The sequence below is a fragment of the Hylobates moloch genome, unplaced genomic scaffold (genome assembly GCF_009828535.3).
Source record: "Hylobates moloch isolate HMO894 unplaced genomic scaffold, HMol_V3 SCAFFOLD_12, whole genome shotgun sequence".
Classification (NCBI taxonomy): Eukaryota; Metazoa; Chordata; class Mammalia; order Primates; family Hylobatidae; genus Hylobates; species Hylobates moloch.
This window is the reverse complement of record NW_026652287.1, coordinates 29225621-29251725: the sequence shown is the minus strand read 5'-3', so window position 1 is coordinate 29251725 and position 26105 is coordinate 29225621. Positions and strand designations below refer to the sequence as shown.

The 26105-nt window shown below is 47.0% G+C and overlaps 1 protein-coding gene across 1 annotated transcript in view; it reads left to right on the top strand.

The window, feature by feature from the left end:
- STAB2 (stabilin 2) overlaps positions 1-25842 on the top strand; it is a 182248-nt gene extending 156406 nt beyond the window's left edge. The window contains exons 57-69 of the mRNA XM_032171502.1: positions 4319-4423; positions 5741-5848; positions 8085-8278; positions 9694-9835; positions 12339-12472; positions 14390-14555; positions 14694-14800; positions 17239-17358; positions 18199-18339; positions 20371-20481; positions 21375-21503; positions 22604-22720; positions 25411-25842. Of these exons, the coding sequence (XP_032027393.1) occupies positions 4319-4423; positions 5741-5848; positions 8085-8278; positions 9694-9835; positions 12339-12472; positions 14390-14555; positions 14694-14800; positions 17239-17358; positions 18199-18339; positions 20371-20481; positions 21375-21503; positions 22604-22720; positions 25411-25461 (1625 nt within the window). The 3' untranslated portion in view covers positions 25462-25842. The remainder of the gene's footprint in view (positions 1-4318; positions 4424-5740; positions 5849-8084; positions 8279-9693; positions 9836-12338; positions 12473-14389; positions 14556-14693; positions 14801-17238; positions 17359-18198; positions 18340-20370; positions 20482-21374; positions 21504-22603; positions 22721-25410) is intronic.
- The last annotated feature ends 263 nt before the right edge of the window (positions 25843-26105 follow it).

Here is a 26105-nt window from a genome sequence, read left to right as displayed (position 1 = left end):
GTTTTGAGTGAGTTTCTTAATCCTGAGTTCTAGTTTGATTGCACTGTGGTCTGAGAGACAGTTTGTTATAATTTCTGTTCTTTTACATTTGCTGAGGAGAGCTTTACTTCCAACTATGTGGTCAATTTTGGAATAGGTGTGGTGTGGTGCTGAAAAAAATGTATATTCTGTTGACTTGGGGTGGAGAGTTCTGTAGATGTCTATTAGGTCCACTTTATGTAGAGCTGAGTTCAATTCCTGGATATCCTTGTTAACTTTCTGTCTCGTTGATCTGTCTAATGCTGACAGTGGGGTGTTAAAATCTCCCATTATTATTGTGTGGGAGTTTAAGTCCCTTTGTAGGTCACTGAGGACTTGCTTTATGAATCTGGGTGCTCCTGTGTTGGGTGCATATATATTTAGGATAGTTAGCTCTTCTTGTTGAATTGATCCCTTTACCATTATGTAATGGCCTTCTTTGTCTCTTTTGATCTTTGTTGGTTTAAAGTCTATTTTATCAGAGACTAGGATTGCAACCCCTGCCTTTTTTTGTTTTCCAGTTGCTTGATAGATCTTCCTCCATCCCTTTATTTTGAGTCTATGTGTGTCTCTGCACGTGAGATGGGTTTCCTGAATACAGCACACTGATGGGTCCTGACTCCTTATCCAGTTTGCCAGTCTGTGTCTTTTGATTGGAGCATTTAGCCCATTTACATTTAACGTTAATATTGTTATGTGTGAATCTGATCCTGTCATTATGATGTTAGTTGGTTATTTTGCTCGTTAGTTGCTATAGTTTCTTCCTAGCCTCAATGGTCTTTACAATTTGGCATGTTTTTGCAGTGGCTGGAACCGGTTGTTCCTTTCCATGTTTAGTGCTTCCTTCAGGAGCTCTTTTAGGGCAGGCCTGGTGGTGACAAAATCACTCAGCATTTGCTTGTCTGTAAAGTATTTTATTTCTCCTTCACTTATGAAGCTTAGTTTGGCGGGATAGGAAATTCTGGGTTGAAAATTCTTTTCTTTAAGAATGTTGAATATAGGCCGGGCGCGGTGGCTCACGCTTGTAATCCCAGCACTTTGGGAGGCCGAGGTGGGCGAATCACGAGGTCAGGAGATCGAGACCATGGTGAAACCCCGTCTCTACTAAAAAATATAAAAAATTAGCCGGGCGTGGTGGCGGGCGCCTGTAGTCCCAGCTACTCGGAGAGGCTGAGGCAGGAGAATGGCGTGAACCCGGGAGGCGGCGCTTGCAGTGAGCCGAGATTGCGCCACTGCACTCCAGCCTGGGTGACAGAGCAACACTCTGTCTCAAAAAAAAAAAAAAAAATGTTGAATATCGGCCCCCACTCTCTTCTGGCTTGTAGAGTTTCTGCTGAGAGATCAGCTGTTAGTCTGATGGGCTTCCCTTTGTGGGTAACCCGACCTTTCTCTCTGGCTGCCCTTAACATTTTTTCCTTCATTTCAACTTTGGTGAATCTGACAATTATGTGTCTTGGAGTTGCCCTTCTCGAGGAGTATCTTTGTAGCATTCTCTGTATTTCCTGAATCTGAATGCTGGCCTGCCTTGCTAGATTGGGGAAGTTCTCCTGGATAATATCTTGCAGAGTGTTTTCCAACTTGGTTCCATTCTCCCCATCATTTTCAGGTACACCAATCAGACATAGGTTTGGTCTTTTCACATAGTCCCAAATTTCTTGGAGGCTTTGTTCATTTCTTTTTATTCTTTTTTCTCTAAACTTCCCTTCTCTCTTCATTCCATTCATTTCATCTTCCATCAGCGATACCCTTTCTTCCAGTTGATCGCATCTGCTACTGAGGCTTCTGCAATCTTCGCGTAGTTCTCGAAACTTGGCTTTCAGCTCCATCAGCTCCTTTAAGCCCTTCTCTCCATTGGTTATTCTAGTTATCCATCCTTCTAATTTTTTTTCAAAGTTTTTAACTTCTTTGCTATTGTTTTGAATTTCCTCTCGTAGCTCAGAGTAGTTTGATCGTCTGAAGCCTTCTTCTCTCAACTCATCAAAGTCATCCTCCATCCAGCTTTGTTCCGTTGCTGGTGAGGAACTGCGTTCCTTTGGAGGAGGAGAGGTGCTCTGTTTTTTAGAGTTTCCAGTTTTTCTGCTCTGTTTTTTCCCCATCTTTGTGGTTTTATCTACTTTTTGTCTTTGATGATGGTGATGTACAGATGGGTTTTTGGTGTTGATGTCCTTTCTGTTTGTTAGTTTTCCTTCTACCAGACAGGACCCTCAGCTGCAGGTCTGTTGGAGTTTACTAGAGGTCCACTCCAGACCCTGTTTGGCTGGGTGTCAGCAGCGGTGGCTGCAGAACAGCGGATTTTCGTGAGACCACAAATTCAGCTGTCTGATAGTTCCTCTGAAAGTTTTGTCTCAGAGGAGTACCCAGTTGAATGAGGTGTCAGTCTGACCCTCCTGGGGGGGTGCCTCCCAGTTAGGCTGCTCAGGGGTGAGGGACCCACTTTAGGAGGCAGTCTGTCCGTTCTCAGATCTCCAGCTGCGTGCTGGGAGAACCACTACTCTCTTCAAAGCTGTCAGTCAGACAGGGACCTTTAAGTCTGTGGAGGTTCTTGCTGAGTTTTTGTTTGTCTGTGCCCTGCCCCCAGAGGTGGGGCCTACAGAGGCAGGCAGGCCTCCTTGAGCTGTGGTGGGCTCCACCCAGTTTGAGCTTCCTGGCTGCTTTGTTTACCTAAGCAAGCCTGGACAATGATGGGCGCCCCTCCCCCAGCCTCACTGCCGCCTTGCAGTTTAATCTCAGACTGCTGTGCTAGCAATCAGCGAGACTCCGTGGGCATAGGACCCTCCGAGCCAGGTGCGGGACACAATCTCCTAGTGTGCCGTTTTCCAGGCCCATTGGAAAAGCTCAGTATTAGGATGTGACTGACCCGATATTCCAGGTGCCGTCTGTTTCCCCTTTCTTTGACTAGGAAAGGGAACTCCCTGACCCCTTGCGCTTCCCGAGTGAGGCAATGCCTCACCCTGCTTGGGCTCGCGCACAGTGCGCTTCACCGACTGTCCTGCACCCGCTGTTAGGCACTCCCTAGTGAGATGAAACCGGTACCTCAAGCAGAAATGCAGAAATCACCCGTCTTCTGTGTCGCTGGGGCTGGGAGCTGGAGACCGGAGCTGTTCCTATTCGGCCATCTTGGCTCCACCTCCAATTTTTTATTTTTTTAATTTTAATTTTTTTTTTTTTTTGAGGCGGAGTCTCTCTTTTTCACCCAAGCTGGAGTGCAGTGGCGCAATCTCGGCTCACTGCAAGCTCCGCCTCCCAGGTTCCCGCCATTCTCCTGCCTCAGCCTCTCCGAGTAGCTGGGACTACGGGCGGCCACCACCACGCCCGGCTAATTTTTTGTATTTTTAGTAGAGACGGGGTTTCACCGTGCTCTCGATCTCCTGACCTCATGATCCGCCTGCCTCGGCCTCCCAAAGTGCTGGGATTACAAGCATGAGCCACCGCGCCGGGCCATTTTTTAAATTTTTTGTAGAGATTGAGTCTCCCTATGTTCCCCAGACTGGTCTCAAACTCCTGGCCTCAAGCAATCCTCCTGCTTCAGCCTCCCAAAGCACTGGGATTACAGGCATGATCCACTGCACCTGGCCACAATTGTACTTTTTTTTTTTTTTTTTTTTTTTTAAGACAGGGTCTCACTCTGTTACCCAGGCTGGTATACAGTGGTGTGATCACAGCTTACTGTAGCCTCAACATCTTGGGCTCAAGCAGTCCTCCCATCTCAGCCTCCCAAGTAGCTGGGCCTAAAGGCATGTACCACGACATCTGGCTAATTTTTGTTTGTTGTTGTTGTTTTGTAGATACGGGGTTGCACCATGTTGCCCAGGCTGGTCTTGACCTTCTGGCCTCAAGCAATCCTCCCGGCTCAGCCTCCCAAAGTGCTGGGATTACAGGCATGACCCACCACACCCAGCCAAAATTTTACTTTTAAATAGATTTCTCCATCAGGAAGCCCCAGATGAGATGATCTCCCTAAATGTTCATTGCGTACCCCATGATACTCTCTACTGTGATTGTAACATTCATCTCATTTATAATTACATGATCAACAGCTGGGCACTCTGAGACTGTAAGCCCCATGAGAACAGGGACCTTCTCTATTATGTTTTTCCCTGTAACCTTATCGCTTAGCGGTGCCTGGCCTGTGATAGTCCCTGAATAAGTTATTTTTTAGATGTTTCAATGAATGAATGAATGACTATGACATAAGCATGGTGCCTCCCACAACTGAAAATGCATAGCCAACAAGGGGTCAGGGAGCTGGTTGATTGGGTCTCAACCCCTGATGACTGATCATATCCTAATTTGTTTACAGCCTGTGGCTGCTCAGACCACGGACAGTGCGATGATGGCATCACGGGCTCCGGGCAGTGCCTTTGTGAAACGGGGTGGACAGGCCCCTCGTGTGACACTCAGGCAGGTCAGTCATGGGAGTGGTCAGCTGCTGGCAGCCCAGGGCTGCAGTGAACACTGCCAAGAGCATACAAGTGAGGTTGGGAGTCTGAGTGACATCTGAAAAAAGTGACAAAGCAGGTCCACGTGGTAAAAGATGATTCAGATCTGTAGCCCTGGGCCTCAGGAGGATGGAGACTTGCAGTAAAACTAGATGAAAGATTTAACTCAAACCTATGAAACTAGCATGTCATCCCGTATGATTATAGGACCCACCTCAAGCACAGAATCCCAGGTTCAGGCAAGGACTGTGCCTCGTCTTGGTGATTTGGGGGCCCAGATGGGTACTGACACAGAGGCTGAGTGGTTTCATGGAAACCACGTTGAATGCCCAAGACCAGGGTCTGACCCCTGGCTCTGCTACTTACTAGATGAATGGCCTTAGGTAACCGCACTCTCTGAGCCTTGACTTGCTTATCCTTAAAAAGAACTACATGCTACACATTCTGCAAGGAAAAGATTGCTGGCAGGGTCAGCGAGCATGGTTTTGAAGTTCCCAGTGTATGCAGATGCTCAAAACAAGCAGCTGCCATTATCACACTCACCATTATAATCATTGTCATAGCTCAATCTTTACTAAATGGTCAGTTTTCTGATGTCTCCTTTATACCCAAAGCCCTGCGTTCTGGTAGATCTGAAATGTGCTGGTTGAATTATTCATGTGAATGACTGTCATTTAATCCTCCCTGGGGTCATAGGGTGTGGCGAGGCCCTTCCTGTGGGCTTTAGCAACCTGAAGTTTCATGGGTTGCAGCAGTATGGCTAACTTGAGTTCCTCCTCCTCCCTGTTCCTTCTGCCTCCTCCCTCCTCCCCTAAGCACCACATGGCCTCCTGCTGCCAGCATACACTGTAACCCCAGCCAATACCAAAGCTCCAGACTTCTCCCTAGTTCAGTGGTGCCCTCAGAAGGCCGTGGAATTTCTCCTCCAATTTAACCATCTCCATCGGGAACCCCTGTCCTTAGAGCCAGAGAGCTGATCTGCCAAGTTCATTCCTGCTAATAAGTTGTGTGGTATAAAGTTTTAATTAATAGCCCCTAAAGAACATTTTTTCTCATATAAATCTCAATGACATGGCAGAGATCATGTCTTACTATAAAAGAGTAATTCTAGAATCCCAGAATCTCCAAGGCTAAAAAAGACCTTAGCAAATCACCCCATCTTCCTGCTGTACAGGGGCACTTATGAACACAGTGGTCCAGAGAGAGTCTTGGGAAGTCGCCTTAGATGGGTTTTAACTCTTTACACCACGGGTGCAGAATGAAGGTGGCCCCTTTCTTTGCAGTTTTGCCTGCAGTGTGTACGCCTCCTTGTTCTGCTAATGCCACCTGTAAGGAGAACAACACGTGTGAGTGTAACCTGGATTATGAAGGTGATGGAATCACATGCACAGGTAAGCCACCTTTGTGCACGGGTGAAATAGCAGCGTGGTGTGGGAGAGGAGCAGGACTTGCTCACAGTGCCTGGGCTTCATCCTAGCCCTCCTTCCTGTCTGAGCCACTTCAGCAGCACCTAGCCTCTCTATGACTCAGTTTCTTTAATGGGTGTGCTCATGCTTGATCTGCTCACCCTCCAGGTCAGGGTTTCAAAATTGTTTTGCAAACTGGGATGCACTTTACTTTAGAATGTTTTTCTTTTTTTTTGAAATGGACTTTCACGCTTGTTGCCCAGGCTGGAGTGCAATGGTGCAATCTTGGCTCACTGCAACCTCTGCTTCCCAGGTTCAAGCGATTCTCCTGCCTCAGCCTCCCAAGTAGCTGAGATTACAGGCATGCGCCACTGCACCTGGCTAACTTTAGAGTGTTTTTCTAACTCCACAAGTAATCCAGCCTTCAAAAAAAAAATCAAAATACACAACACTATTTTTTTAAGTTAAACCTAAATATACTCTCACCACTAGGTGAGAACCACTGTGAACACTGCAATATCCATCTATAGTAGTTAGGATATAGGTTCAGCCATACAGAGACCCAAATGAACAGCAGCATAAATAAGGCAGATGTTTCCTACTGTCTCATGTAACAGGTTGGAAGTATTCAGGGCTAATACAGTTTCACTCTGAAAGCTCATTTGGGGGGCTGAACTCCTTTTATCTTGTGGCTCTGCCATCGTTCACTCACCTCACCTGAGGTGGCCAATACCATAAGCCCGGCCTGGACAGCAAGATGGAAGGAGAGGAAGGATGCAAACCTCCTTCTCTTTAAGAATGCAAACTAGGAATTGTTAAAAATCACATCTGCTCTCATCCCATTGGCTGGAATCTCATCATTGGTCATGCCAAGCTACGAGGGAAACGGGGAAATGTAGTCTTGTTGGGCAACCATGAGCCCACCTGAAAATCTATTATTATAGAAAAAAAGAGACTAGGCTGGGAGCAATGGCTCACACCTATAATTCTAGCACTTCGGGAGGCCGGGATGGGCAGATCACTCGAGGTCAGGAGTTTGAAACCAACCTGGCCAACATGGTGAAACCCCATCTCTATTAAAACTGCAAAAATTAGCTGGGCGTGGTGACAGGTGCCTGTAATCCCAGCTACTTGGGAGGCTGAGGCAGGAGAATCGCCTGAACCCAGGAGGCAGAGGTTGCAGTGAGCTGAGATCAGGCCACTCTACTCTAGCCTGGGCAACAGAACAAGACTCTGTCTCCAAAAAAAAAAAAAAGAAGAAGAAGAAAACAGAGACTAGGTATTGAGGGAAAATTAGCAGTCTCAGCCACATGTACTTTCTAATATTTTTCATGGATAAATATTCAGAGATATATACTTTCTTTACAAAAATTAGATCTTGCTATACCTGTTCTTTATTCAGCTACAAGGCATTCCAGAAGTGAGTCAGCGTTCAGCAACGGCAACAAAGACCTAGATTCTCTTTTCCCACCCTCCCATCCTTAGAATGAGTCTTCTTGTCCTTGTATTTATTCTTCCAGGGTCTCAAGTGGCTGCATAAATGCAGATGGCTTTTCAGCTACTCCTGAGGCTAGAGCTAATCTATTGTTGGGTCGATATTTGAGGGATCATAAAAACAAAGCTTCTACAAGCAGCACAGTGAGGAAAGCATGGATTTTTGAAGCCAAACCAACCTGGGTTTAAATCTTCAGCCAGGCCACATTTTAGCTGTTTTACCTTTGTCAGGTCAGCTAAGCTGAGTCTCAGTTTGTTCATCTATAGAATGGGGATAACAATGTCTATCTCACAGGTGCTCAATATTGCACTAACTCTACACCACACAGACACACACACACACACACACACACACACACACACACACACACACACAACACACACACACACACACACACACACACACACACACACACACACACACACACTGTCCTAACATTAAAAATCCAAATTCTGAAAACTAACACCAAAGTCAAGCCTGGAGGTATATGACAAAGGGGGCAGAAGCGGACAGATGTCATCAGGCTGCATCTATGAGGGTGTCACAAAAATATTCATGTTGCAAAGGCCAGCACAGAGGCCACAGGCCATGGAGAGAGAAGCACGAACACATAGGGGCCCATTTACTCACCCAACACCACTAGTGCTGTGGTGACCCATACGCTGACCTGAAGCCCTAGTTCCACAGAAGGTGGTAAGTTGAGCCCTCTCTCCTCTGCTCTTGCAGTTGTGGATTTCTGCAAACAGGACAACGGGGGCTGTGCAAAGGTGGCCAGATGCTCCCAGAAGGGCACGAAGGTCTCCTGCAGCTGCCAGAAGGGATACAAAGGGGACGGGCGCAGCTGCACAGAGATAGACCCCTGTGCAGACGGCCTTAACGGAGGGTGTCACGAGCACGCCACCTGTAAAATGACAGGCCCGGTGAGTCGCTCTTTCCCAGGGAAATTTGGGAGCAGCCCCTTGGGCTTCGCTCCTCCTTGCCTTTCCACCTCCCGTACTCTGCTTATCTCCTGGACTCTTCCTAAACATTTTTTTCTAGCACAGTCTGTTTCTTGTTAAAAGTCATTGGGCTAAATGCAAGGTAGTCCCCTAGGCAGAAAAAGGACGTCCATGGAAAAGCTGGTTAAATTCTTAAGTGTATTGCTTAGTTAACAGTAATGTACCAACATTAATTTCTTAGCTCTGACGAATGTGCTCTAGTTATGTTGGACATCAGGGGAAAGTGGGTGGAGAGTATAGGAGAGTTCTCTCTTTGGCCACCCTTCTATCTATCTAAAATTATCCCAAATAAAAGGCTTATTAAAACAAAAAGCTGGCCGGGCACGGTAGCTCACGCCTGTAATCCCAGCACTTTGGGAGGCCGAGGCAGGCGGATCATGAGGTCAGGACATCAAGACCATCCTGGCTAACATGGTGAAATCCCATGTCTACTAAAAAAATACAAAAAAAAAAAAAAAAAATTAGCCGGGTGTGGTGGCGGGCACCTGTAGTCCCAGCTACTCGGGAGGCTGAGGCAGGAGAATGGCATGAACACAGGAGGCGGAGCTTGCAGTGAGCCGAGATCACGCCACTCCAGCCTGGGTGACAGAGCAAGACTCTGTCTCAAAAAAAAAACAACAAAAACAAAAAAAAATTTGGTAAGATGTGGCAGGAAAAGTGCAGAAAAGATGATGCAAGATAATGTCTGTTCCTGGTTATAAATGTGGTTCTAGAGTCAGATTGCTTTTGCATCTTACCTCCTGGACTGACGAGCTGTGTGGTCTGGAGGTGGCTAATTACTCTCTGATCCCCAGTTTTCTCATTTGTAAAGTGGGCCTCATAATAATGCAGACATCATAGAGTTGTTGTGGGGATTAAAGGAGATCATTCATTGATTCAACCAGTGGTCACTGTGTACCTACTATGTGCTCTTGCAGGTCCCAGGGTTACAACAAAAAGAGTCCCTGCTTTCCCGGAGCTTGTGCACAAGTAGGGAGAGGGGGGCAATGAACTGTACAGAAACAAATGCACGGAATTTTCTCAGAGAGCATGAGGAGCCCTGTGAAGAACATAAATCAGGCCAATGTGATAGAAGGAAATGGAAAAGCTACTTGTGTAGGGTGGTCAAGGAGGCTGTCTCTGAGGAAGCCACATTTGAAATGAGATGTAAAGGATGAGGTTTCATCATAAGCCTGGATAAAAGCAGGATGTAGCAGTTATTCCCACTGGACAGGAGAGGCACGCTCTCTTGGTCCATCTGAACACCTCCTAGGCTGGACATTGGTCCCATGGGCACTTGAGCATCCTGGGGTCCTAGAGAAGGAACTTTTTCATCTCTTCCCACTCTCCCTCCACAGGGCAAGCACAAGTGTGAGTGTAAAAGTCACTATGTGGGAGATGGGATGAACTGTGAGCCGGAGCAGCTGCCCATTGACCGCTGCTTACAGGACAACGGGCAGTGCCACGCGGACGCCAAATGTGTTGACCTCCACTTCCAGGGTTAGTGTGACCAGGACCTATGGCCCAAAGCACCCTCCTCTTCAGGCCTGGGGAAGGCACCCTCAAGGGAAAGAAGAAAAACAAATCAGGCCAAGCCTGGTGGCTCAAGCCTGCAATCCCAACACTTTGCGAGGCCAAGGCAGATGGATCACTTGAGGTCAGGAGTTTGAGACAGCCTGGCCAACATGGCAAAACCTCATCTCTACTAAAAATACAAAAAATTAGCCATTTGTGGCAGCGCACGCCTGTAATCCCAGCTACTTGGGAGGCTGAGAAAAGTGAAAAACCACATAGAAGTGCAGAGGCATGGGCAATAGGACATCTTGAAACCCAATGGAGGAGGACAGAAAGTACCCATAAATATAGCCCCCAGCCAAGGCAGAGGGACTTCAGTGGTTCAGAAAGTGACTCAGGGCACTGCACTTTATGGCTGATCAGTATGTACTAGATCTCTCCAGGGTTGGGTTTGTTTGACAGATGTGGTCTCTGGCGGAGACTTCCTAGAGGCTTGAATTGGGCTAGAGGAGCTAGTATGGCGTTTCTGCTGGCAGGGACAGCATGGCCAGGAGAGAATCATCAAGGGTCAGCTGAGAAGGATGAAGCCATGAGGAAGAGACATGAAGGCTGTGACCCCCTAGTAGCAGGGTCTGTACTGAGAAGAGGAGTGAGATGAAGTTGAAAGAACTAACAATGGACACAGAACAGAGAAACGGAAAGGCTCAGCCATGCCATAAAGTTTCCATCCTGAGACCAAATGCAGTGGTGGTGCTGGGTTAAAGTAGCTGGGGAGGGAAGGTGACGAGAGGTTTGAAAGCTTGGTTGGGGATATCCTATGGTCTAGGTACAGGGGCACTTCTAAGCAGAAAGATTTTATGGGCAGTTGCTACTTAGGATGGGGACAAAAATGCACAGCTGGGACCAGCTGATTTGGAAGTTATTTGCCCCTGAGACTGTGAAGTCAAGAAGAGCTTGGCTTTTTCTTTAGGACACAGTTCATTCAGCCAGTCCCACCTGTTCCCAAAGCCCACTTCCAAGTGGAAATCCACCCAGCTCATAGAGTGTGGTCCAGCTTCTCCCATGGGCTTTTCTCTTCTGCTTTCTTATGAATGCCAAGAAAATGTTGGCAGTGATACTAAGTGACTGCGCATCACGTTGGACCTCCCTTCTGTTGGAGCTGTGTGGTTACCATTAGCTTGGGAGAATGCCCCAGCTTTCCCTGTAGGCACAGTTACAGAACCATCCCACGTTCAGGAGGAAGCGCCTGCCCTCACGCAGTTCATAGGAGGGCAAACTGCCTTCATGATTTGCAGCCGATTTGGTAATGCGTGCAGCAGAAAGCCTCAAAATAACTCATACTGAGACCTGATGGTTCCATTGCCAGGACCCCATCCTATAGAAATAATCTGAGAATTGAATAAAGATAAGCATACCCATCCCAACATTATTTAATATCACAGAAAATTAGAAATAACATAAATATCTAATAGTAAATGATGATAAAATATATTGATATACATCTACTCAAATTCATTGTATTTTGTTGTCTCAACAAAGAGACAAGGAACACTTTTCCATACTTCTCCAAGCTGTTAAATTGGTGTTTGCATTTCAGATATGGCCAAGATCATTTGACTTACACATTGTGCTATTGAAATATGTTCAAACAAGAAAAACTTAGTCTTCTTTGGTGTAGAAAGTATCCTTTCTGTGGCAGTATACAATGAACTTGACAATATAAAAATGTGACTTGGTTCTTGAACTACTGCTGGTCTCTGCACTGAATTGTTTGATTAGGAAATATATCAGCTATGAACCAATGATAAAAATCTTTCAGTATCTTAGGGGGAAATGAATTTTTAAAACTTTTTTAAAAGGCACAGCAGGGGTCAGAAAACACACAGAGCCCTGGGCAGAAACTCACTTTAATGTGTTTTTTATAGCTGTAAAGGTCACAAAAATTTTTTCAATTATAAGTATGGGGAGGAGGAGAAAATCATGTTACCAGAGAAATTTTATAATATTGGGATGTAATTATGATTTAATGTTAAGTTTTAAAAAGATTTATGAAAACTACATCGGCAGTATGCTACCACATTTAGAGTATGTGTAACATGAATAAATAGGAAAGAAGATTGAAAGAATGTCAAATTATATCAAATTAAAAATTTACCAAAAAATAAAGTAAAATTCTAGAACGAAATACACCGGAATGTTAGCCATGGAGTAATGATTATTTCTGGAGAATAGAATTGTAGGTGGTTTTTGCTTATTTTTTTACTTTTCTGTATTGCCCTAATTTCCACAATGAACATATGCTAGTTTTATAGTTAGAAAAGAAATATTTTAAATGAGTACTTCAACATAACTTGAAGGGAAAGTGGCTTCTGGAGACACCCTGGGGTATAGCTGGGGCCTTCGTCTTGAAAGTCCTTCAGAGTCCATTGTTGGAAACACTGCCAACCTGGTGGGCTGACCTGGGCGATTCCTCTTCTTCCTCATCCAGATACCACTGTTGGGGTGTTCCATCTACGTTCCCCACTGGGCCAGTATAAGCTGACCTTTGACAAAGCCAAAGAGGCCTGTGCCAACGAAGCTGCGACCGTGGCAACCTACAACCAGCTCTCCTATGCCCAGAAGGTGGGTCCTCAGTTAGCAGATTCTGTGCAGACAGAGTCTGCAGGGGCGGAAGTGCATCCCCTTCTTACGATGGGGGAGACTTGAGCTGTTGCCTTCAAGCAAGGGAGTGCAGGTAGCTCCTGGAACAATGCTAACAGTCACCATGTCCATTTATTGGGCATCTATTATGTGTCAGGGACTGTGCAGGGTGCTTCGTTGATATTATTGTTCATCCTTACAACATCTCTGGAGGCAGAGCAGGTGTTACTATTCCCACTTTACAGATAGGGAAACTGAGGCTTAGAAAGTTTTAGTGCCTGATGTCACCCAGCCAAGAGGTGGCAGATCCAATATTTAAATATAGACCTGACTCTTAAAAGTCTGTTTCAACCATGACATTCAACTGGCAAGGCAGAGGCAGACTGGAAGTGCATACCTCACAGCTGGAAACCAGAAAGAGCAATACCCACAAGCCTAGGGTGGATCTCCCCGAACCCACAAAACAGTGGAGTTTCCCTGGAATAGCTGGAGCTCTCTGTGGCCAGAAGGACTGTGAAAAGAATAAATAGAGACTGCACAAGCCTTCAGATATGGCAGGAAGGAAACGGAGCTCTTTGATCAGGTGCTGCTCTCTTAACCTCTAAAACTAGAAGTCCTACCCATTTGGAAAAGCTAGCAGGTTGGAGTTCCAGGCTGGTGGTTTATCACTGGGAGCAGAGGAGATGAATGCCTAGTAGGTATGATTTTAAAGCCCCTTCTCCAACCTCCATCACTAACAAATCTCTACTTTTTCAGACCTGGTATTTCTTTACCAAGGAATAAAGCCTTTGATGCCAGGACCCAGACTCAAAGAGAATCTGAATCTCTGCTCTCCTGCTTGCTGGTCATATGGCCTTGATCAAGCCACTAAAATTTCTGACTTACCTGGAATGTTTGTGGAAGGACTAAATGTAATATGGCACACACTAGGAACTCAATTTTTAAGATTATTGAAAGATCTGGAATAGTAGACCACCTGGGTTTGAATGCCAGTTCTGCCGTTTGCCAGCTGTGTGACTTTGAGCAAGTTACTTCTCTTTGCCTCAATTTTCTCAATTGTATAAGGATTTAAAAAGTTCCCACCTCATAGGGTTGATTGAGAGTTAAAGGTGTTGACACATGAAAAGCTCTTGCAAGAGAAGCTGACCCCAGATAAGCTCTCAATAAGTCTTATGATGATGATGGTGGTGGTGATGATGGGGAGGATGACAATAATTATAATAATGATGAGAGCAATGATGATATTATGATGAAGAATTAGAGTTCTAGGCCAGGCGTGGTGACTCACACCTGTAATCCCAGCACTTTGGGACCTAGAGGCGGGTGGATCACTTGAGGTCAGGAGTTTGAGACCACCCTGATGAACATGGAGAAACCCCATCTCTACTAAAATATAAAAATTAGCTGCACATGGTGGTACACACCTGTAATCCCAGCTACCCAGGAGGTTGAGACGGGAGAATTGCTTAAACCTGGGAAGTGGAGGTTGCAATGAGCCATAGATCATGCCACTGCCCTTTAGCCTGGGTGACAGAGCGAGACTCCCCCTCAAAAAAAAAAAAAAAATGAGGGTTCTATCATCAGAGTTCTATCAACCCATTAGCAGAAAAATTTGCACCTAGTATAAATGGATGACAGCAAATTCTTTCTCAAGAGCAGAGAGAAGAGAAATGAGTATGAAAGACCTGGGTACCTACAAGAAAGAGAGGACACTTGTTCACCCAGTGGCTCAATCAGTCAACATCTAATGACTACCTACTGTGTGCCAGGCACAGAGGTGCAGTAGGCAAAGTGAGACTTTATGGGTTTTATGGTCTAATGGGGAATCAGACATTAACCAAATGATGCCACAACACATGAAACTGCAGCTGACCCATGGCCCTGTCTGTATCCCTGCAGGCCAAGTACCACCTGTGCTCAGCAGGCTGGCTGGAGAGCGGGCGGGTTGCCTACCCCACAGCCTTCGCCTCCCAGAACTGTGGCTCTGGTGTGGTTGGGATAGTGGACTATGGACCTAGACCCAACAAGAGTGAAATGTGGGATGTCTTCTGCTATCGGATGAAAGGTAACTGCCCCAGCTACACTTCAGGTTCTGGGCCATGAAGCTGCTGAGCAATCCTCAGCCTGGCCAGCCCAAGCAGAAGCAGTGCAGCCCTGGCCCCTGCCTTACTTGTGTGGGACCCTGTGTGCCTCTGCCCTCCAGATGTGAACTGCACCTGCAAGGTGGGCTACGTGGGAGATGGCTTCTCATGCAGCGGGAACCTGCTGCAGGTCCTGATGTCCTTCCCCTCACTCACAAACTTCCTGACGGTATGTACCATGTCTGCTTGGTTTGCCTCAGGCAGGGAGGGGTTGCCTCAAAGCAGGTATTAGAGGGGTGAGGCCTTAAGAAGCTGAAGGCCACAGTCATGGTTAAGAGCATGGGTGCTGGACCACCTTGCCTGAATCTAAAGCCTAGTTTTACCACTCATAAAACCTTAGTTACTTTCCTCTCTGGGACTCAACTTCCTCATCTATAAAATGGAGATGGTAGTAGCATCAACCATGTAGGGTCATTGTGATCATTAAATGAGTTAATAGTTGTGAAGCATTTAGACCTGTGGTGTGTACATGGAAAATTCTATGTTCATGTGAGCTGGTATTATCTCTGTTTGTATCTGGAACAGTTTAAGAGCATGATCTACACAAATGAGACACTCTTTAATCTTCTTCATGGATGTAGTTAGCTAAGCCTGCCTGGTGATCACCCACTGAGCCAAATTAACATGGAGTCAATTTGCATCTTGCACTGCACTTAAAGTCACGTCAATATTCTACAAGTCATATCCAGCGAAGAGAAAGCCCCATCTGGAGAAAGGTTTGGTGCTGACTGATCAAAGAACTGACCTAACAGTAATAATGACAACAACAACAACAACAGCTAACATTTCTTGAGCATTTAAGATGACATTTCATTCAAGCCATAGAATGTAATTTCCATAAGGGAAAGGATTTTCTTTGCCTTGACCACCATTGTCTCCCCAGACCCTCAGATAGTAGCTGGACATGACAGGTTCTCCATAAATACTTGTTAGAAGGACCAAATCCTCATGCAACTGTATAAGACACTTCTATATCCACGTTTTAGATGAAGAAACTGAGGCTTAGCAAGGCCAAGGACACGGCCTAACTCCTCAGAGCTGGGCTCAATCTCAGACTGCCTGGTTCCAGCCTCCCCCTCGTGCTTTAGAGTATGGAACAAGGACAGCCTGGGCCACTGTTCCCAGTAGAATCTACAGGCAGTGACCGCAGGAGGAAAGGGCACTGAGCATGAGTATAGGGTTTGTAGGATCCATGTGGAAGTTAGACCAAGGACCCCAAAAGGGAGTCTTTGTCCACAGACCGAAGATATCCATCTCACTGGTCTAAAAATCAGGACCACCATTAAATACACTAGAGACGAACACCCAAACTAATCTTTCTGCTGTGTGGGAGCCTGGCTTACAACAGCATTTCAAAGAAAAGACGGTGTCAGAACAAAACATTTTCAGCAAATTACCAACCTTCTCTGGGCCTCAGTAGCCCAGAAGGAGAAAAAAAAAAAATATATATATATATATATATATATGCATATAAATATATATTAATTAAAAATATAAAAGTATATATATATTTTAAAAATTTATATTAAAAATACATATATTTTTTTCTTAAGAGAGTCTTGTTGTGTTGCCCAGGCTGGAGTACAGTGGCACGATCTCAGCTCATGGCAGCCTCAACCTCCTGGGCTCAAGGGCTCCTCCCACCCCAGCCCCCCGAGCAGCTGGGACTACAGGCACACACCACCACACCGGCAAATTTTTTAACTTTTTATAGAGATGGAGTCTCACTATGTTGCTCAGGCTGGTCTCAAACTCCTGTGCTCAAGCTGTTCTCTCACCTCAGCCTCCCAAAGTGCTGGGATTATAGGTGTGAGTCACCACACCCAGCCTGCTCAGTGAATATTTAGCACTTATCATGTGCTTAAGATATATCAGTGAACAAGCAAACAAACAATAAATGGAACAAACACGTCAATAGTATTGAGTGCTAGAAGGTGATAGATCCAGATCCTATGGAAAAAGTGGAGCAGGGCTGGGGGGCACCCCAGGGTCCCCTTTCTGTCTGAAGTGATCAGGGAAGGCTTTGGGGAGAAAGTGACATGTAAGCAAAGTGTAAACGAGAGAGGGAGTGAGCCACGCAGACTTGGGGGAAGAACATTTCAGGCAGAAGGAACAGTCCAGCAAAGGATGAGCGGCAGGAGCGTGCCAGGCAAGTCTGAGGAAGAGCAGGGAGGCCCCATACGGCTGGAACAGAGTGAGCAAGAGAGGACTGCTAGGCCCAGGGTCAGAGAAGCAACAGCAGCCACATACTTTAGGCCTCATGAGCCGTTATGAAGACTTGGGCTGTTCCTCTGAGTGAAGTGGGGGGCCACTGCAGGATTTTGAGGAGACTCAAGATTTGATGCACCTTTCAAAGGGCTGCTCAAGCAGCCACGTGGAGGACGGGCTGTGACGTGGCTGCATCTTAAACCATAGGATTCACTGAGGAAAGGAAAAGTCCTCAAACTCTCCCATGGCGCAGGCAGAAGACACAGCAAAGGAGCAGCAGGCTGAGTTGGTTCACACCATGAATATTCCCAGATGGGTGATGCCCTGGGACCTTCTCCAGCCACCCTGGTCCCTGCACACCAGGACTGGCCCCTCTGATGACTTCCTTCTTCTCCCCAGGAAGTGCTGGCCTATTCCAACAGCTCAGCTCGAGGCCGTGCATTTCTAGAACACCTGACTGATCTGTCCATCCGCGGCACCCTCTTTGTGCCACAGAACAGTGGGCTGGGGGAGAATGAGGTGAGTTGAGTCCCTGGTGCCTTCGCTTTAGACTAGCATGTTATCTATCACCACAACAATGCTGTGTCACAAATTACCTGAAAACTCGTGGCTACACATTTATTTAGCTCACAGATCATCTGCAGATCAGTGGCCACTCCCTTGGTCTTGGCACACTCGGGTCTGAGACCAGCTGTTAGCTGCTCTAGCCGGGCCATCAATGGTTCTGCTCCATGGGACTCTCATCGTCCAACAGGCTAGCCCAGGCGAGTTCTCAGGCCAGTGGCAGGGAGTGAGAGAGGCGAGAGTAGGCCCTGTCCCGACAGTGCTTCTCAAGCCTCTGTTTGGTCACGTTTGCTAATGTGCCCCCGGCCTGATTGATAGGTCACACGACTGAGCCCAAAGTCAGCATGGGGGGCAAAGGCCAGGGGTGCAGGGAGCGGGGAAGAACCAGGGCCACTGATGCAATCTGTGTTCCACGCCAACCTTCTTCACATCACAGCGCACAGGATTGGCAGTATTTATGCAATTCACACACAGGTGGCTGACCTGAGGCTCCGACAGCCCCACCAGCCACCTGAGGGCTGAGAAAAGCAATACCTCTGCCTACCTCAAGACACCGCTGGAAAGCTCTGCTCTAGACAATACAAATGACATTCAATCCCCCATCCTAGCTATAGGTGGCCTCTGGCAGAGCCCAGACAACCAGAAGTCTGAGAAAACCTTGACATTTCCTGATCTCCACATGGAGGCAGGAAAGCCTAGGCCATGAGAAGCGATTTTCTTTGTCATCCCCATCATTAAAAAGACAAAATATTGCTTGGCCTTTGAAGAGCATTCTGTGTTTCTTTTTTTTCTCAGACCCTGTCTGGGCGGGACATCGAGCACCACCTCGTCAATGTCAGCATGTTTTTTTACAATGACCTTGTCAATGGCACCACCCTGCAAACGAGGCTGGGAAGCAAGCTGCTCATCACCGCCAGCCAGGACCCACTCCAACCGGTATGAAGTCTTCTGGGCTTCTTGGGAGAACGGGAGATAAGGCATGCAAAGTTCCTGGCATACAGTAGGTGCTTAATAGAGGACAACTATTATGCAAACATAAACTCTAGACCTGCAGATAGGGCATGGTGTTAACTGCCCACCATAGCATACCACACTGACAATTGGGCAGCCCCTACCCCTTGGGAAATAGGGCAGCCTCAGAAGCTGGTAATGGGGAAGAATAATGAACCCATTTTAAAGCTGATTCTCCGTCTTCGTTTCAGTCAGCTTGTCAGCCTATTCCAGGCATTAACATGAGCTCCAAAGTCAAATGACCCCAGTATGAATCCCAGTTCTGCCACTTGCTAACTATAAGGACTTAAACAAGTTATCCAGCTTTCCTGTGTCTCAATTTCCTCATCTGAAAAGTCAGGATGATGGTGATGGTGGTGATGATGATACAGGTCATTACTTTCATGATTGTGATACAAGGGAGGAAAAACTTATTCTACCCTCTTAGGGTCTGTGGCTGGGCCTGAGAATTAAATAGACATATGATAAACAGGAGAGAAGCATATGCATTTTATTTAATCTTTTATGTGAATCGAGGGAACCCTCATATGGAAAATAGAGACCCAAAGAACAGTTGGGATCAAGAGCTTATATACTTTTTAAAGAAATGATACATTGTGGAAAACTGATCAAATGAAGAGCTTTAGGCTAAGGGCAGTAAATTGTGGCATGACTAAGAAATAGATGGTGGATATGAGTGGAAGATAAGGAGTATTTCAGTAGATTTGTTTGTACAGATCCATTTCATCATCCACTCCCAGTCTCCAGTAAGGATGTTCTTCTCTTCCGGAACAGAAGGGGCACTTTCTCATGGGAAATTTTATCACCTGTTTTTAGGTAGACAGCAGGTCAGGGAACCCTTCCTGCAACTGCCGTTTCTCAAGTGCCTTCTGCTCAAAATAACTAATATGGCAAAATGGTGTGTGGGGGGTGGTTTTTTGTTGTTTTTTAGACAGTCTCTCGCTCTGTCACCCAGGCTGGATGGGTGGCACAATCTCAGTTCACTGCAACCTCCCCCTCCCAGATTCAAGCAATCCTCCTGCCTCAGCCTCCCATGTAGCTGGGACTACAGGTGCCCGCCACCACGCTCAGCTAATTTTTGTATTTTTAATAGAGATGGGGTTTTGCCATGTTGGCCAGGCTGGTCTTGAACTCCTGGCTTCAAGTGATACACCTGCCTCGGCCTTCCAAAGTGCGAGGATTACAGGCGTGAGCCACAGTGCCCGGCCCAAAATGATGTTATTTTGGGGTGACATGTTCTAAGCCCCTTCAGTGTGGATGATGGTTATGATACTGATGGAGATGACCATGGTGATAGTGGTGGAGGTGGTGATAGCCATGATGTCGGATTCAAGTTCTGAGACATGCAGAGAATAGTGCCTGACAGGTAGCAAGTGCTTAATAAATATTGGTTTTAAATGTTTACCTCATTAAATGATTTCTATTTAAGAGCAGTTTAGACTAGTGTCTCTCAAAACTTAATGTGCATTTGAATCGGCTGGAGGTTTGTTAAAATGAAGATGTGATTCAGCAGGGGAGGAGGCACAGGGCCTCAGCTTCTGCCCACACAAGCCAGGAAATCACACTGGGACATCACTTAAAATTACATCTTTTCTAACAGCGTGGTGTGATGTTCAGTACATGGATTCAGAGTCCACAGGCATAGGGTTTGCCACTTACTCCCTGGGTGATCTGGGTCAGGCCACTTTCCTTCTGATCACTCATCTGTCAGACAAGTGGGTTGGACAAATGACCCATAAGGTTCTCTGCAGCCCTCAGATCAGCTTGTTGGCACAGGACAACTAACGTGTTCTGGGCTGGCCAGAGGGTGAGGAGAAATCCTGGGCTGCCTATCAATCAGTGGAGACAAACCTGAAACCTGGGCTCAGGGGCCTTGGGAAAACTGAACAACTTCCCTCCATGGAGGGCTGCCCACTCGGAGAGTAAAAGCCATCAACCCTCTTCTCGTTTCCCTAGACGGAGACCAGGTTTGTTGATGGAAGAGCCATTCTGCAGTGGGACATCTTTGCCTCCAATGGGATCATTCATGTCATTTCCAGGCCTTTAAAAGCACCCCCTGCCCCCATGGTGAGTATCTAGGGTCCCTGATAACAGGCCAGGAGGAGCCCCGGTGCCAACTCACCAACAGGCAAACCACTACCAGAAGCCCTGCCTTCGGCCCTCTTCCTCCAGAGACTGGAGGAGCCTCCAGCCTCCAACCTCCAAGGTAGCTGGCTTCAGGACTGCCTAACCCTGCTTCCTGCCATCCCCACTCCCAAGCATTAGCAATACAGCACCAGTCACCATTAATATCTGTTGAATGAAAGGGGCAGGATGGGACAACAAAGGAAGCGCTGGAAGGGGAGTGAGAAATCCTAAGCTTTGATTTGGCCCCTCCACTTCGTAGCATCTCTGAGTCCCAATTTTCTCATCTGCAAAATGGGGCTCATAATGCCTCCCTCCTGGGCTTTGGGGAGGACTATAAGTTAAAAATGGAAAACACTTAGAACAGCCCCTGACACATAGTACATGCTATATAAAAGTTGGTGATGGTGGTTGTTAGTATTCTTTTTTTGCAAAAGCGTGAGGGGAGGGGTGAGCTGCTGGAGAGTTCCATAGCATAGTGGTTAAGCACAGAAGCTCCAAAGCCAGACTGGGTTCAAAGCCCACTTCCACCACTGACTGGCTGTGTGATATTGGGCAAGTGCGTCACCTCTCTGTGCCCCAGTTCTCCCACAATAACAACTGTCCCTATCTCTTTGGGTTATTATCACACTTCAATGGGTTATTTCACAGAAGGGTATTAGACCCTGGCATGGACCTGGTATTAGACCATGGTCCATGTAAAGGACCAGATACATGTTAACATATCAGTATTTTTATCCCCACTGGCTCCAGAATGCCTCAGGCCACCAAGGATTCCCCTTTTGGGGAGTCAGAAGTTTTAAGAATGGGCCCCTTTCCTTTCTTTCTGTGTTCAGACCTTGACCCACAGTGGCTTGGGAGCAGGGATCTTCTTTGCCATCATCCTGGTCATTGGAGCTGTTGCCTTGGCTGCTTACTCTTACTTTCGGATAAACCGGAGAACAATCGGCTTCCAGCATTTTGAGGTAAGAGAGAAACATGGGAACATGATGATGGGGTCCTCTCCAAAAACCCAGTCCCTGGACCTGGGCTGCTTCAGTCAGTGGCTGTGCCAGAGTCCTCACCCAGAAGCAGTGTGTCACACAGTAGCAGGGGCGGCCACCCACCTCACGCTTACTGCTGCTTGGATGGGGTCCCTGCCCTTAGGAGGAACAGCAGTGGTGGTTCCAAGCCCCTCTTTCTGGCTGAGACAGGGCTTGGCAAAGAGAGAACACAGCCCGAGCCTCTGTGCCAGGGGTTTGGCCTGGAGGCACATTCACTAGGACCTAGGAGTCTCGTTCACCTTGGAGGATTCACTGCACAAGCACACCCCATGACCTAGCTTGGGCTTCAAGACTGGCTCTGAGGACTGGGGCACAGGGCTAGGGATCCTACACAGCCAGAGGCTTTATGCTGCAGCCAGTGAAACTCATTTCTATTTGAACAGTTGAGTCCACATCCGAATCAGCAGCCAGCTCTTGGCTGGCCGTGTAAGAATACGGCCTGGGCAGCAGCACAGCAGTTGAGCATCATTCCTTATGGACTTTGTCCTCCTCTCTGGCCCACCCTCTCCCGCTGCCACCTCCTCAAAACACTCCTGGGAAAGGCTGTAGTGCAGAGCCCCCAAGCAGCAGTTTGCTGCCTTCTGGCAGACAGCTTGCATATTTATAAGCTCCAAGGCAAATCTCAAAATCCCCATTTTTAGCGAAAGTGTACAGGCTGTATGACTGCATTTATATTAAGTTGAAGGACAGGCAACACTACTCCAGGGTGATGGGAGTCAGAACAGCGGTTACCCTGGTGGCAGTACCAGCAGGCTAAGAGCATGTGAACACATCCTGGGGTATGGAAACGCCCTATGTACCGATTTGGTGGTGACCACAACTGGGTAGACATCAGTAAGATGTCACTGAGCTGAACCTAAAGGTTGGTGCATTTTATTATATGTGAATCATCTCTCAACAAAGTACTGTTAAAAAAGGAAAAGCTCCCAGAGGCAAAGGGTGGCTTGCTTTACCTGCCAACTTGGATGAGATGCTCCTGCTTTGGGGACGCTCCTGGCTTTCATGCTTGTCTTTCCAAACAGTCGGAAGAGGACATTAATGCTGCAGCTCTTGGCAAGCAGCAGCCTGAGAATATCTCGAACCCCTTGTATGAGAGCACAACCTCGGCTCCCCCAGAACCTTCCTACGACCCCTTCACGGTGAGTTTGCATCCTTATCTAGGAATAGGTTCCCTTGGGGTACTGGGGAATGATGTCTTTTAGGAAATTTCAGTGGAGAGCTTTGTACGAAAGAAGGTTCATTTCTAGAATGTATGTCAGGTAACAAGCCTACAAGCCAGTTTTGCAAGCTGACTGAAGCCAGTGTGGTTGTCCAGAGTTCCTGGGTTCTCTTGGGTAGACAGCAGAATCCTTGAACAAACACAGACAGGGGAGAACAAGAGGTTGTTATCCAAGCCCAATCTCATGACCAGGTGAGATGTCACAGTGAAAAAAAGTCTTGGGCTGAATTCTGCTGCAATCATTTATGAGGCAGCACGTGCAAAACAAGATATAAGGAAAAAGGATTTTTCTTTTAGATGTCCTTCTTTTTCCTTTGAGATGGAGTCTCACTCGTCACCCAGGCTGGAGTACAGTGGCGCGACCTCGGCTCACCGCAACCTCCGCCTCCCGGGTTCAAGTGATTCTGTTGCCTCAGCCTCCCGAATAGCTGGGATTACAGGCGTGTACCACACAACCAGCTAATTTTGTACTTTTAATAGAGACAGGGTTTCTCCATGTTGGTCAGGCTGGTCTTGAACTCCCAACCTCAGGTGATCCACCCGCCTCGGCCTCCCAAAGTGCTGGGATTACAGGCGTGAGCCACTGCACCTGGCCTTAGATGTCCTTTAAACTTACACTGACATCGTTATCTAAGATTTTACTGCTTGTTGTCAGAGCTGCTGCTTTCTTGCTTTTGGAGCTACTTTTCTTTGATGAGGCCTTATAATATATATGGGTGGGTGTTTTGCTCTGGTCTTCCGGAAAGGGACCATTTATCTCTAGAATCGGTGATGCTTGAGCTTACCTGGGGCCTCCACTGACATCAATCCAGGGGGACCCCTTGGCAGGGTACCCCATATATAACACATGTGGAAGTACATCCTGCCTGTAGTTTAATACCAGTTCTCGACTGAAAAAAATATATAGGAATAGAACTTAATTTTTCTTTTTATAAAAGGAGAGAAATGTTTTCTTCTACCATGTTGAAGTTTGTATAGTGCAAGAGATGTTATTATTTTTCCAAAGTAAACCAAAGGTAAATATCTTGTGGTTCTTCATGCCTGTGGTAACATTTAATATATATGCAATAGATTGAAAAATAACCAGATTGCAAATCATATTTTTTTAATCGAACCCATGTAAAGGCTTCTGGTTCACATTTCAAGGGTAAGTTCAGGCCAGGTGCAGTGGCTCATGCGTGTAATCCCAGCACTTTTGGAGGCCAAGGCAGGTGGATCACCTGAGGTCTGGAGTTCAAGACCAGCCTGGCCAACATGGTGAAATCCCATCTCTACTAAAAATACAAAAATCAGCCAAGAGTGGTGGTGCCTGCCTGTAATCCCAGCTACACGGGAGGCTGAGGCAACAGAATCGCTTGAACCCAGGAGGCGGAGGTTGCAGTGAGCCGAGATCACGCCACTGCACTCCAGCCTGGGCAACAAAGCAAGACTCTGTCTCAAAAAAAAAAAAAAAAAGCAGAGGTGGGAAGTTCAGCTAAATTACATTTGTTAACTAAGTATTGTTATGCTGAAATCACCTTCTTTTAAAAAGCAGAGAGAAACAAATGCATACAACCTCTCCAGTGCACCCCATGCCTTCCCCATCGTCTGTCCTCTTCTGAGGGCTCTATCAGCACCATGCATGAAAGTAGCCTAAATGCAGGATTCAGCTAAACCTACTATTCAGACTACATGGCAAAAACATTCCAGAATCCTAAGCATAAGGTACCAGCTTGCAAAGTGACGTGCTACATTCTCACGCCTTTTACACTATTTTTAGTGACTCCAGACACATTTACCACCACTAGTTTCACCCAAGAAAAGCCATTTCTAGCATCTATTATGCTAATTGACAAAGCCTGGGTGCCAGTCAGAGCTAAAGTCAGCAGAAGGCTTGGCATGGCCGCCTCTAGAGTGTGGCCTTTTTTAGGCAGGGTCCTGGTGTGTCACGCAGGCTGGAGTGCAGTGGCACCATCAGGGCTCACTGCAAGCCTCAGGCGATCCTCCCACCTCAGCCTCCCGAGTAGCTGGGCCTACAGGCATGCGCCACCTAATTTTTGTATTTTTTGTAGAGATGGGGTTTCACCGTGTTGCTCAGGCTGGTCTCGAACTCCCGAGCTCAAGTGATCTGCCTGCCCCAGCCTCCCGAAGTGCTGGGATTACAGGCGCGAGCCACCATGCCCAGCCGAGCGGGGTTTCTATCACACTCTCTCAGGCACTCAAGAGCCACCCCTGGTTCTTTTTCAAACCGAAGGGAGTTTTTGTAACATTATTAGCCACCTTTTGTGAGGGGCTTATACCTTGCTAACTGTCGGCTCTAATTTAATCCTCCTGTCTCCCTGTGAGGTAATATTATGACCCTTTGTAGATGAAGAAACTGCAGCCGAGTTGGGATGATTGATTTGTCCTGGGCCACCCAGCTTCAAGCAGGAGAGACTAAAACAGGTGGCCCTACCCCCAGCCCATCCCACCTCCCAACACAAGGCAGCAGCACAAACGAACACGCCCAGCACATATGTGTTCACAGCGCTCAGGGAGAGTCATGCCTCAGACCAGGGGCCACCAGAGAGGTTCAACCTAGGACTCAACACACAGAATGCCCTGCCCCCCTTACAACCCTCTCTTTTCCAGGACTCTGAAGAACAGCAGCTTGAGGGCAATGACCCCTTGGGGACACTGTGAGGGCCTGGGCGGGAGACGCCAGCCATCACCCACTGCCATCTGGGCCATCAACTGTGAATTCTCAGCACCAGTTGCCTTTTGGGAACATAAAGTCCTTTAAGTACTCAGAAGCCATACCTCATCTCTCTGGCTGATCTGGGGGTTGTTTCTGTGGGCGAGAGACGTGTTGCTGTGCCCATCCAGTGCAGCTTCCTCCTCTGACCCTTTGGCTCTTCTTCCTTTGTACTCTTCGGCTGGCACCTGCTCCATTCTGCCCTACATAATGGGTAACTGTTGATCTTTCTTCCCTGTTAGAGTGTAAGCCTCCATCTTTGTATCCCAGCCCCAGCCCAGTGCCTGACAGACACAGGAACTGTGCACAATAAAGGTTTATGGAACAAAGTCAACAGAACAAACCTAGTGTTTTGGGACTGCACCACAGGAGGAGTTGAACTCTGAAGGCAAAATCTACCTCCTGGGGCCTTTTTAATCAGACACCAGCCTTATAAATTCTTCTGAATTTGGTTGTGTTTGCTTCTTTAAGAAGACATAATCATAATGAGCTGCCACTTCACACCCACGAGGATGGCTAGAATCAAAACAGTAACACGTACTGGAAAGGATGTGGAGAAAACGGAACCCTCATACATTGCTGGTGGGAATCC